The 13,489-nt window shown below is 33.6% G+C and overlaps 1 protein-coding gene across 2 annotated transcripts in view; it reads right to left on the bottom strand.

Annotated features, from left to right (window-relative positions):
• The window catches only part of ELP4 (elongator acetyltransferase complex subunit 4), a 140,565-nt gene that overhangs the window by 87,278 nt on the left and 39,798 nt on the right, over positions 1 to 13,489 (bottom strand). For both annotated transcript variants that reach the window (XM_066998237.1, XM_066998238.1), the window contains exon 7: positions 10,580 to 10,768. In XM_066998237.1, the coding sequence (XP_066854338.1) occupies positions 10,580 to 10,768 (189 nt within the window). The remainder of the gene's footprint in view (positions 1 to 10,579; positions 10,769 to 13,489) is intronic.

Below are 13,489 nucleotides of genomic sequence, written 5' to 3' on the forward strand. Positions count from 1 at the left end.
ATATTGAATTGAAAACTAGGTATTTTAAGACTGCCTTTTGTCAAACAGACATTAGGCCTATATTTTGGTAGTGAGACTATATTTAATTCTGTACCTTTACATTCTGGTAAACTAATTCTGGTAAACATTTACATTCTGATAAGCTAGTCACATCACTGAATTTCTTTAAAAAAGTTTAATTACAAATTTTAATCCTAAAATGGGTTTCATTACGTGAAAAACAAACAAACATACAACCAACTGCTAGCACTGGGACAAAACAACAACAACAAAAAAAAACATCTGGAATTGCATACATTACATATGACAGCTCAGAATTCAAAGATGAATTCAGATACTCCCATTCCAGCGTAGATAAAACTGTAATTGTCGTTACCAACAGGTGAGTCCAGTAATCCTGACATTTTATTTGAAGGGTGTCGAAGCACCAAGTGAGCAAATTTATACAAAGTGATATCAACCTTGTGAACTTAAGGCGAATTTTGGTATGCAAGTTTTCAGAACAAACCCAAAAAATTGGTTGTGCCTTTTTTGTCTCTTATAACTCCGACATAACACTGAAGTACGCTTAGTGTGGTAACATGTGCAACCACATTGGAATATAACGAAACACTGGCTGGATATTCAATAGATGAAATAACTCTTGATATTTACCAAGAGATTAGCATACAATATGGTGGTAATGACTTCACAGTATGCAAATATTTACCATTAGCCATTACTACTTAATCTCCAAAGGATTTTAAATTGAAAAGATAAATTATTAATATTAAAAGACATGGCTTATATATTTATCACCATTTGTTATTAATTACTACTACTACTAAAATCACAGAATTACCCATACATTTTATCTTGGTAAAAGAAGTCAGGTATTAGGCCATTGCACTAGTTTTACACAGATACAGTTTGTGTGCTTTTTAATTATTCAAAAATTCTGAAAGTAAAAGATTAATAAATGCTCTGCCAAAAACTGTTCTATCAGAAATCAACGAAGCCTGTGAAGTCTATAATTCTAATACCCATTCTAACTCCAAGCTGATTAGCACCATTTTCAGTGCTTCCACACACGAAATCTACTAACTGAACTTTGAATTTAGGCTATAAAATTAATGTTTGTTCAGACCACTGAATAAAGATGAGCAACGGTAGTTACATTAAGGAATTTTGGTATGTAGAAAACTGTATCAATATCACAAGAAAACTGAATGCAGGTGTGATGTTTTTGCTAGAAGATGGATAACAGAAATATTCTTCAAGGATTTTCTACAACCTTCTAACACTTTCAGTGATGAGAAGTACACATGTAAGGATTCTAACAATCTCCTTTTACCTTTCAGGAACCTTACTGACTGTAATAGAACTTATGTATAAATATCTATTCACATGGATGAAATCAGAGAAGCATTGATTTTGATTTGTTTATATGTACACTATATTAGTTTAGCAAATTTCAAGCAATGAATAATTATCTTTTAATAATTTTACACATGTTACAGAAGCAAAGAAAGGACATGTAGCAAAGACATGAGCAGGTAATTAGACACTACATACTCACCCAAATGAGAAGGGAGTGACAAAGCATCTGTTGGCCAATATGTTACATGATACATTAATTCCAGATTTTGGTTGTTCTTTTAAAGTTGCTTTTAATAATGTTTGTATTGATAGTCTTTATAAACTCAGAGTCTTTCAACCGTGAAACTAGTTAGAACGAGCATTTTTGAATCTTGAAAACTGAAAACATTTGAGCCATTGTTACCTTCTCTCACACCTGAAACAGTGCCACTTCTATGGGAAATTTGCAATGATTATCATCAAACATATCAGATGAAGCTGGATGACACAGTGCCCAGCTAAAAAAAAATCTGCATAAATTTTCAAAAAAAATTATTAGTCATGAAATCAAAACTAAATATCACACACTAAAAACTATCTTTCAATCTTCACTGAAGATGGATGACCTGGACTTGTTAATTATTCCAGCTAAAAAGGAAATAAATGTCAGAAAACCTTGGCACCCCAAATACAATGTATGTTTGCTTTGCCATTAGAGCGAAGACCTGAATGAGAGCTTCTTTACAAGGATGTTGAAGGCCAACAGGGAAATGAGTGATGACATAGCATAGACGAAATGAGCAAATCAATTACAGTTGCTGTTGAGGTCTACAGAATGAAAAGTGAGAAAAAAAGCCTACATAGCTTAAATAAAATTATCCATCTGATGATCTCCAAGTGCTTCACAAAACACCAGCAAGTGTTGCATTCCTCATTTACAAGTAATGAAACAAGCACAAAGATGCCACATGACTTGTCCAGAAGCACAAGCCAGTCAACAGAGGGCCAGGGATTGAACTCACTCTGTTGCTGAAGCCCTGACTACCCCTAGCTCTTTGAGGCCTGGTTTAGGAGGCTGTAATTAAGGCTTTGGGGTGCCACATGAAAATATTTAGTGGCATGGCAAAGATAACATGTGAGTCAAAACCCAGAAAGCTGGGTGCTGAAAATCTACCTATTATCTGACAGAAAGAGGTGACAGAGGTATGGGGCGTTACTGGGTGACACTTTCTGAGCTGAATCCCTGTTCAGTGCTTTACTCTTCTGACTCAGCATTTATGAACTGAAAGCACAGGCTGCAGGTGACCACGAATGGTTCTGGGGAGGAGGGTTCTTGCTCGAGTCCTACAAGGTGGGTAAATGAAATAAGCCCAATTGACACCCATTGCTTTCTTCTCCAGTAAACGATGAGGGGCTGGGAAGAAATTTGTGCATGACTTGAGCCCAGCACCTCCCTGGAACACTATTTGGTCCTTATTAATGAGTTTGTCTCATTGGTATTAAAACACATATATGGAAAACTGTATGTTATTAACTGTCTTTAATATCTCAAAAATGAAATGACCATTTGAACTGATTTGTTTACAAAATTAAACACTTAAAAAAGTTCAATGTTACCAGTTGGTCATAATGTGGTAGGTATATATGCAAAACTAGGCAGAAAGAATGAGAGTCACATTATCAAATTTTGAGAGCCATAACAAAAATGCTGAGATGAATGTATTTGAGACTAACCGGCTTAACTAAAATCCTAAGACTCCACTGGGAATTATTCATGACAAAATAAAAGGTTTAGAAGTGCTTTCTTTTGTCATTTTGCCTGGAAAAAAAATCAGTGCAATTTGCTTACCAATTCAGGCTAACTATTGCTGCGACTTAAAATTCCTTAAACAGTCAATTGCCTTTTACGCACAGGTGACCAAAAGGATCCTCCACTATTATTTCAACTAATTGTACACAAACATCAACAGGAACATCTAGCTTATGTTTCTAATCAAGTGCAAGGTTCTGAAATATAAAATCATTTAAAAAACGAATCCCTTATTCAGTATGAAATTATAGGCTGTCATCAGGAGCAGGCTGGCAAAGCTAGATCCAGATGGGAAACTGGCTGGGCAATAAGAAGAGGTAGGGTGGAAATGATGGGTAGGCTGGAAATGATGGGAACCTAAGGAAAGACCTGACTGCTCCCTCTGCTGGCAAGGCCCTCACCTGCTTTAATTTTTAACTAATGAGTAGGCATTTCTTTAATTATTTAGGATCTAGCCAATAAATAATGCAGAATGTTCCTTCCTCAGTCTGTTGCTCTGTGTTTGCACAATTTTGGACTTATGGTGCCCTATTTCACTAGAATAATTTGTCACAGAATTAATGCTCAGGTGGATATCTAACAGCAGATTTAACTGGTTTTATATTTTAGCCATTCACAAAATGAATGGTGGAATTAAACTCTTTAACCTTCAAAATATTCTATTTTACAAAGTATATATCTCATACATTGTAAATTATACATTATATTTAATTTATTTATTTCATAATATTATGACAAATTGCTCATCAAATCAGACTATAACAAGAACCCTTTTTTGTAGAAATAAATAACATAAAACGAAACATTCTACAATATATATACACAAAATTGCACATCAAACCAAAAAAATGTTGTTCTTCATGAGTAAAATTCATGACCTGGGAATAAAGAGAGAACATTTGTATGAAAACTTAATTCAAGTATGAAGATGAGTCATTCATTACTTGATTTGTGATATAAATTAATAGCTGCAGTAAGAACATTTAGAAAAAATCTGTTCTAGGATTTTGGCCTACAACCAGAAGCTCCCAGAACAGGAGGGATCAGCTTTTTTTGCCCACTGTTCTCATCTGAATCCTGGCTGAAAAGCTACTCCAGCTCCCAGCTTTCCAGAAGGCTCCATCCCAGGAATCCTCGCCTGCCATTTGGTTTGCTGATTTTAATCTCACAGGACTTTCTTACAGTGGCTCCACTATGCTGAACTGGCACTTGCTCCTAGAAGTGAGTTATTATTAAACTTGTAGGTCAATTGTGGCACTAACAAGTCTTTGGAAGCTTTCAGCCACGGTGTACAATTTGCTGGTCTAATTAAATATTAATTCTAAGTGTTACATTCTGTGGCTAAGAGCTTTTATTTTCCATCATCAGTCTGGAAGAGAAAGAGGTTACAAGGCTAATTTAATCTTTTTCCTCCCCCCCCAGCATTAAAGCTTAACTACACAGGCACAAAAACATCATTAAAGATGCAGTATTCCTTTTTATTACGATTATATTGTAATTAATAGAGCAGTTATAAACAACAAAAAAGTAAAGTTAGATTCTGAAATTTCAGGGATTTTAAACAACACCAAAAGTTTACATATAAATTTTTCTAAGCAAATGCTGCACAGAAATTCAATATTCACTTATCTGAAAACCATTTAATATAGCAAACACTTTTGCAAGAATTTAAATGTGAAATAGCGTACCATAAAATTATTGTTCTTTGTGCTGAAATACAAAAGATAAAACGCCATTTTAGTGCAACATTCACAGGGATATTTTTTTTCAAAAACTTGTCGTTCTACTTATGTGAAAAGTACTAGTGTTACTGCAGAAGAACAATACTACCTTCATTTTCCAACATGCTTGCTTTAAGCAGATAACTACTTTGTCCTGCATTATTTAAAGTCACTCTTCTAATCTTTACTTATCACTGTCCAAATGGGCTCAATACATGAGCCTCTTCCCTTCTGCTTCCACAACAGTTGTGTCCATGTCTGGACACTGGGCATTATATTAACTACTTAGTCCAGTAGCCAAAAGATTCCATATGCTTGAACAGATGACTATCTCCATACTGTGATGGGATATTTAACTGTTTAGATCTAATCTTGCAGTTGAAAGATTTAGTTCTAAATCTTACCTCATTTTTTAAAGTTTTTGTACGGATATTTTCAGATTACATAAATAAAATGTAAAATGAAGACATTGCAATCTTGCATATACTCATTAACTTGTAAAGTTTAACATACTCATTTTGGAAGAATGATTTATTTTGATTAAAATACTGTATTGATGATGACAATGATAAGATTATGTATATTATGCCTTCCTAAAAAGTAAAATTAATTGAAATGAGAGCAAAATTAGTCATGCAATTTTAATGCATGAACCTATCCTTCATCGTAATATGGATAAGTAAACTAGAAGACAAATAACATGGTGCTAAAAATGTTTCAGATGAGCACAGTATTTGTTTTTGAAATGTGTAGTGGTTACCAAATCAGAAGGGGCACAGCCAGAATACAGCCTGTTGGCAACCATAAACTTATTTTACGAAATAACAAAATATTTCTATTTCTTCTGCAGTTGATTAGAAAATGCTATCAACAATAATAGAAATTGAAAACAAAATAATTTACTGTCATACAACATACATTTTAAATTGTTTAATACTTCTCTGAGTTTGCTACTAGATTATAATTTTAAGATGCTTTTATGAATGTCTAGAATATCTAAAACAGAATATTCACACCTGAAAACTATGTAGATAATCCAAGAATATCTGTCAAATTCACAACTCTCAATATTTCTTTGCATGAATATTAAACTCTATTTCTCACATAGAATTGCACATGCCACATTTAAAATCCAGTAAAACACAGTATAGTAAAATATAATGACCATTTCATCTCCATAGATTCTATTTAGTAGAGGATTTTGAAAGCTTATTTAAATATGATACAAAAAGTACATGACATTTGTTCTTGATACAAGTTCGTGTTTAATGGCTACATCATGAAATACATTGGAAGGTTATTCAACATTTTTCACTTGTGAACTCTCAGAAATTAGAGTTCTAAGGCATGCAATCGCTCTTGGTTCTTGTCATAGGAATAACTGATAAATTCACAAGCTATTGGGAGTCACGTCTCATAATCCTGTATTTGCAATGGATTCTAAAGCACGCTATTGCTTGACTTCAAGTTTAGCTGCTAGATTGCTTAGTGTGAACACAAAAGGCTATGATGTGAAAAGGTTTGTTTCTGATTTTTTCTACACTGAAACATACAGTAATTTATGCACTTCAGTTGATTCAAAGCATCAAAACATTAATATTGCAGGAAATTAATTTTTTATCATACGGGATGAAATAATGAAAATACCTTGCTAAACAGAACTTCAGACTCTGAGGACAGGTTCTGTAACGAGACTTATTCATACTGACTTTTCATTAGTCAATTAATTTCCCTTGGTACATGCTGACTAATATAGTGGTTAGTCCTTACCAGTAATATAGCTTCATGTTCAAAATAAAGAATGGCTTCAATTAGAGCACTACACTTCTTCCAATGAAAACAATAATCTACTTAAAAAAAAATACATATCCACAAATTTGCCTGGTTACTTAAGTGATACAAAGTTGGGAACAAGCAGAACAGAATTATGAACATTATTTACTATTTTGGATTTATAAATACGTACACATATGATAAATTATTTCTAGCAATTAAAGAAAAAGAAGAAAAACAATAGGAAAATATTTTACATACTAACTCAAGACTTTTACAAGTATGAAACAGTGATATTAAAGTCGTTTAAGTTACATTCTGTAGCAAGAAAAGTTGTTTTTTTAACACCAGAGACCAAAAAGCACAGATTTTCAAAATACAGAAAGAACAGTTTGTTCTCATTTCAATAATATAACTTAATTTGGGAAGTGTAACAATAAATCAAATCCCTCTTCAATCTGCCCTCCCTGATCTTTTTTTTTTTGCTAGATTTTAAAAACTTAGGTAATTTTCCCTTTTCAAATGCACCATCTTATTTCAGAGGCACAATTCATTTTCAAGAAGCAGTAGAAAGCCTTGAAAAATAACCTTCCATCAACTGTTTTAATCACATTCATAAGTATCTCAATATTTATTACCTGACAGTGTAAGATAAGAGTATGTTCAATCAGAAGAAAATATCAATCAAGTAAAACTTGTCACACTTCATCTGAATAAAATTTATAATTTGATAAGTTTTTAGTGTCATTTTCTTGAAATCTGCTTCCAGAATAATGTATTCCTGGTTTTGTGGTTGAGAAAAGAGAATTTTTGTTTTTCTTCATACACTGCTATAGAATTTTCATCAATAAAACACAAAGAATCTGCTTTCTTCAGTGAACCACAGTTTCTTTAAATTATTCGAAAAAAAATCTCTGCACAACCAGATTCTTTGGATTTTTTTTTTTTTTAAACCAAAAATATCCCCTTACAGAAGACTGTGAAGACATTCAGTGTCCCATTAAACTGGGTGAATAAGCACCATATTCTGCTGAACGCAATTCAAAGTTATGAAATTCAAAACAATGAATAGCTAGAATAATAAAAGAACCACACTGGTGGATGTGTGCCACAGAGGAAAATCATCACAAATAGAATCACTGTAGGGAAAAGTGAACAAACAATAATAGCATTATTGTATTTTAATACTGTAACAAAGTGAAATATGATTTAAAAAAATGCGCCTGTTTAATAACAGATTAAGGCAGCACCATGAGAAAACATACAAAACAATCAGAATACTGAAAAGATAAATAGGGAGCTTCGTCTCATTGTCTTATCATCCATGAACAAAGATATAATTTATGAAATGTAAAGGCAAAATTAAACTTTCCGAAATAAAGAAACAACACAGATTTAATTTGTGGAACTCCCTGTCACAGTACAATGTGACAAGTATTTGGCAAAATATATAAAAGAAACCAATCATAAACTACTTATATATAAAGGTAATTAATATAAAATGTAATTCAGACTACAGATTAACTAGTCTGGGATGGAAAGGCATTGTCCCTGTTGAAAATCTGTGCTACTGATTTTATTAGAGTTTTGAGTTTTATTGAGTTTATGTTGAGTTTTATTTCTTCTTCACCAGAGTAACTAGAACTGGTGGCTGTCATAGACAAGTTATGGCATGAGTTACAACTAAAAATCTATTTTTTTTCAAGACAAAGCAGATAAAGATGCAACCATTTTTCTGTATAGGTTATGCAGACATAAAAACTTGACAACAGTTTTGATTTTGAAATCTTATATTTACTTCCATGGAAATTATTCACGTGAAGATTTTACTTGCAGACCCGCTAATTAATACAGTTGGGAAGCACAAGATAACACAGCAGATACAGAAATAACTGTTCTGGGAATAAATGGGAAATTTACTACATCTTCAGAAAAATACTATGTATTTTCTACGCCTCCAGCGTACTGACTAAGATTCAACAGAGAAAGCATATGCTAGAACTTACTCTGATCAAATTAAATACATATACAGAAATGCACTTGAAAAAAGAAAAAAACAACCCCTCTCTTATTCTCTTGAAAAGAAAAGATATATTCTTTACTTTTTTAATCCAGTAAGAAACCTCAGCAACAGAATGGTGAGTAGCTGGGTTGTGAGAATGTGAGCAGCTGCTGTTATTATAACGAAAGGTCTGTCTACGGCTTGAGCCTGAGAGACCACATGTTCGGCTGTCCTCTCATCTTGCCATCCTCACCAATTAACTATTAACATGGAGGGCTGTACACATGCTCTCAGGGGCTCTTTAACAGGCTTCTTGGAGAGTGGAACAACTACACAGCAGGGCTCTGGGAACTGAGTAATGTGGGGTATAAGGAACCCTCAGCAGCTTTGCTCCTCCTAATGACAGTTTTCTCCACAGTTTAGCGCTTAAAGGAGGATGCATGAAGTATAAAAATTTTTAAAATATATGTAATGCTCTCATTTGTTTAAGGCTGCTAAGCAAAGATTCTGGAAACAATTTTTTTTTCCACCCCCCTTTAAAATATTCTAGCGCTTATTGTAAAGCAATGCTGTTAAAATTTGAAATTAAAATTATTTTTAAATGAGATATAATATTACAAGAACTCCAAATGAATTGATTTACACAGAATCAATAAACATGAAAACAAAAACAACTTCACAGATAAGTCTGCAACAAACAAAAGATTTCATCCTTCAATTTGTATCTTAGAAAAACTTGCTCCACAGACACTTCCGGACTTCTCTTAAATATTTTTTCTATTTTTCAATGACATAACATATCCAAAAGAGTACAATGAAATAGATTCCGTATCCCAACTAGACAAGTAATCAACCTTTCTGAAGACATATTGTCATCTAATATATTAAACGTAGCTAAGGAGATGGAGTTTTGCATCGCAAGAGGAATATTAGTACATTTCAAATCCCAACTGCAAAACAAGGAAATCAGGTTCTCCCCTTATTTTAGAAGCAGTAAGTGCTTCAGGTAGCTAGACAAATAACACTGGCAGGTATTCAAACACCTTTACAAAATGCAATACATGCATGAGAATGATGTACTTACCTAATACAAGAGTTAATCTAATGATGAAAAACTTTCATCTACTATGAAAATATTTTGTGTAATGTAAGGTTTTATCCAACACTTTTTTATTATAACCAAATAAATACCTAAAATTATAGGTTTTCTGTTCATTGTGAATAATAATTTTGCTTTTTTAAGTCACATCATCATTTGCAGAAAAAAAAGGAGCGTCCACATTTTCCCTGTTGCTAAAAAAGTTTACTTCCAGAAAACAAACTTATATTCTATATGCTCTCAGTAAAGCTTTTGTGAGAAGCTTCTGATTTTGCAGTTGGGAAAATTACTCTGATATCATAACTGATTTGTTCGTGTTCCCAATAGAATACCATATTAGAATTAAGGAACAAACCTGTATCTTTTAATTCCTGGGTTTAAAAACAAGATCACACATAATCATGATGAGCATGACAGATGAAGGCAGTGGACTAAAATGTCTTGTATTGAACTTTGTTCTGAAGGCAGTGGAAAGGTCTGGAGGGATGTTGCCCCCCATAAAGTAGAAATGACATTACAAGCAGAATTCTCTCTGCTCTTTTACAATTTCTGAAATTCGGACTGTTTTTCAAAGAAAAAAAAAGACTAAGATCAACAAAAAGAATAACTGTATTTAAGATGGTATTAAGCTTAGGTCTTTGTTGATTTCGCAGCATAACTGTCTCACAAAAGTATAGAAAAATTGCAATGAAGTTATCTTTTAACTCTGCCCCGTGAACAAAAAGTTTTCTATATATATTTTTTTTAAATTGTATTTGTTTTCTTATTATACACTTTATATTTTTGCTAACTGATGTAGTGTCAACGATGACATACAGCAAAGACAGCATTCTTACCTGGATAAGGTGAGAGGGCACTGTGATGATGCAGGCTGACAAAGACTTTCTGAGGAGGCCACGGAGAACATACAGAAATTTGGTCAGACTATGAATATCTTCAGGAGTATCACTACTACAAATGTCGTCACCCCACAACAAGGAACCCAGACTCTGAATTCCTATACGCAAAATATTCTTTTGTTTTTTCTATTGAAAAGACAAACAAACAAACAAAAAAAACTTATTTTTTAAACATTGAGGAAAGTGTCACGTACTATGTAATTTTTTTAAAAATACAACAATTTATAGAATTAATAGTCATAATAATTAAATAGTACAAGTAACCATAGCTTAATCTCAGGGGGTCTTGGTAAAAATTACAATTGGAATGGCTTTTTTTTTTCCCCTCTCTTCCTTAATGGTTAACACACCACGTTAGATAAGCAAATACAAGTGTAAGAAAACAGGATGGACATATGCAAAACCATTAACATTCATTTTCTAAAACTAACCAGCTAGACGGTATATTCTCTCAGAAAAACCAAGAATATTACGATTTTTCATGTCATTTCTCTCCTCCATCACTGCCTTAAAAACATATAGCAATCTTTTCTCCCATCTCCATGAAGCTGGGCTGGTGGAAGGGCCTGAGAGTAATCAAACACAACTTTTCCCTTGATTTTCAACCTTCTACTGCACACTTCTGCTGTAGTTAGCTACTGGGTACTAGAATTTAAGCTGTTTTGACATGTAAAATCCTAAATGGTCTTGTGTTACCTACCTAAGGACTGTTTGCTACACTGCATTACATTGTCAGTACAGCAGCCAACAGAGCGATGGTTAAGATACAGCCCCATTTGTGAAGGGGCACATTATGAAGTCAGAGTTGTAATTTGTTTATGCAAACTAAATCATTTCTTAAGATGAGAAATCTCTTTTCTGTTTATTTGACGTGACCTTTCCTGGTGATCTTTGAGAAAGATTCTAGGTGTATGTGCTATCAACAGCAGAGAGACACAATAAGCACATTGCTGGAAGAATTCCAGTACAAGGTGATGAAAGACTCATTTCTGGAGCTCAGGATTCACACTTAAATAAAGGTCAATTTTTTTTTTTTTTTTTTTAATGTATAAATACTAGTTTACATAAATAAAATCTTACAGTTATTTTTCATTACAATGATGTTCCTTGACAAACTGTAGTTATTCATCTCCCCCATCCTGAATTGCAGCTGGAATGACCAGTGACTATAAAGCACAATCATTGCACAGCTGTTCTGGAAATCCAAAGGTTTTGGCAAGAGAAGAGGCTACTCTTAGAAATGCTTCCTTGTCCATATTGGGTAGACAAAGCCTCAGTTGTGAAACTCAGTTAGTACCACATGGCTCTCCATTTATCCAACTCTCACGGCTCACACAGCGAGCTGATCTGCCAATTCTCTTACACTCCTTGTGAAAGAGATACATGTTTTAGCTCTGGTGCATTCTCTAGTCTCAGGCTTTGCAGACTTTAAGGCTTCAGTTATGCAAAGTTAACTTTTTACACTATCATACAAACATTGGGACAATAGTACAGTATAATAGGATAACATTATTAAAATACACTAGTAGATTTTGTATACCTATATTAATTTGGATTTATAAAAAAAAAATCACCTTTTTCACGTTGTTTTTGTAATGATGACTGGTTTGGCAGCAAGGATTATGATTATGAAGAATTTAAAGAAGCTACCTTAAACAAACAAAATCCAACCTCCTCCCCCAACTTTTTTACTTGGAAAATCACCCAATTCGAGCTCCAAAGTATACCAAAGAAATGTTAAGGAAAAAAAGTTGCCTATGAAAGTTCTGCTGTCACACATGAAAAACCAAAATAATTCTGAAACAAACAAGCTATTTTGTATGATGTAAAACCATGTTCAACTTATACAGGATTCATACTTACTGACTAGCAGCAAAAAAAAAAAATAAAATGGAGGATATTTAAAAAAAATATAAAGCCAATGCTCATATTTCTAGTCCTACTACTAACTAATTGTACCAGGTCCCAGAGATGCTTGACCGTTTTATCAGAGGTCTACTAAACCTCTAATGGTAGCTTTCACCAATTTCCTTAATTGTGTTGAACCTGTCAGCTTGGTTGCGTCACATTCTACTCACTGTTCTCCAGATCCCTTTTCAAATACAGGTAGTAGAAACTACCTGTATTAGTAGCAGAGGAGCCAATAAAAAGGAGTGGTAACTCCAATTACCGCTGTATCGATGTGAAATTAGCCAAAAATATCTGGAAGTTTTACTTATCAGGTTAAACTTTTTCTTTGAACCCAGATCCAGAAAGCAACACATTTCTAGGTCTCCAGGTGCCAAAAATTTTGGTAAGTTTATGCTTCACAGTATGAAAAATGCAGCATTAGAGGTATCCTCTTCTGTCACTCACATGCTGTGATTAACATATCTACCTAAAGTCAGTAGTAAATCTCTTTTAGCACCTTCCTAATACATTCTGGCCCTTGTAGTTTTCTCCAAACTTCATGAAAGCCATTGCCAATAGGACCTATCCAAAAGGAAGAGGATTATTTTGGGTAGAACAACCTACATACACAAACTTCTCAGAAGCTTGCGTTTTTATTAAATATAGGAAAGGAAACAGCTCCTGAAGTGTACAGGATGGTTTTTACTCTACTATCCTAATACTTGGCTACTTAAAAGTACTTCTTGAGACTCAGTTAATAGAAGGGGAGATGTAGTAAGAGAGGTGAATTTCCCGTAGATTTGGAAGGTAAGAAGTTCCATGGCATGTTCTGGACCATAACTACATTCAACTCTGGACATACTTTAAGAGGTGTATATTATATACTACTTCTAAATGCAAAAAATTGAGTATGTAAAGAAATGTTTTCTGATTCCAGAAAAGGCGGAATTAAAACAA

This window comes from Anser cygnoides, chromosome 5 (genome assembly GCF_040182565.1).
Source record: "Anser cygnoides isolate HZ-2024a breed goose chromosome 5, Taihu_goose_T2T_genome, whole genome shotgun sequence".
In the NCBI taxonomy this organism is placed as follows: Eukaryota; Metazoa; Chordata; class Aves; order Anseriformes; family Anatidae; genus Anser; species Anser cygnoides.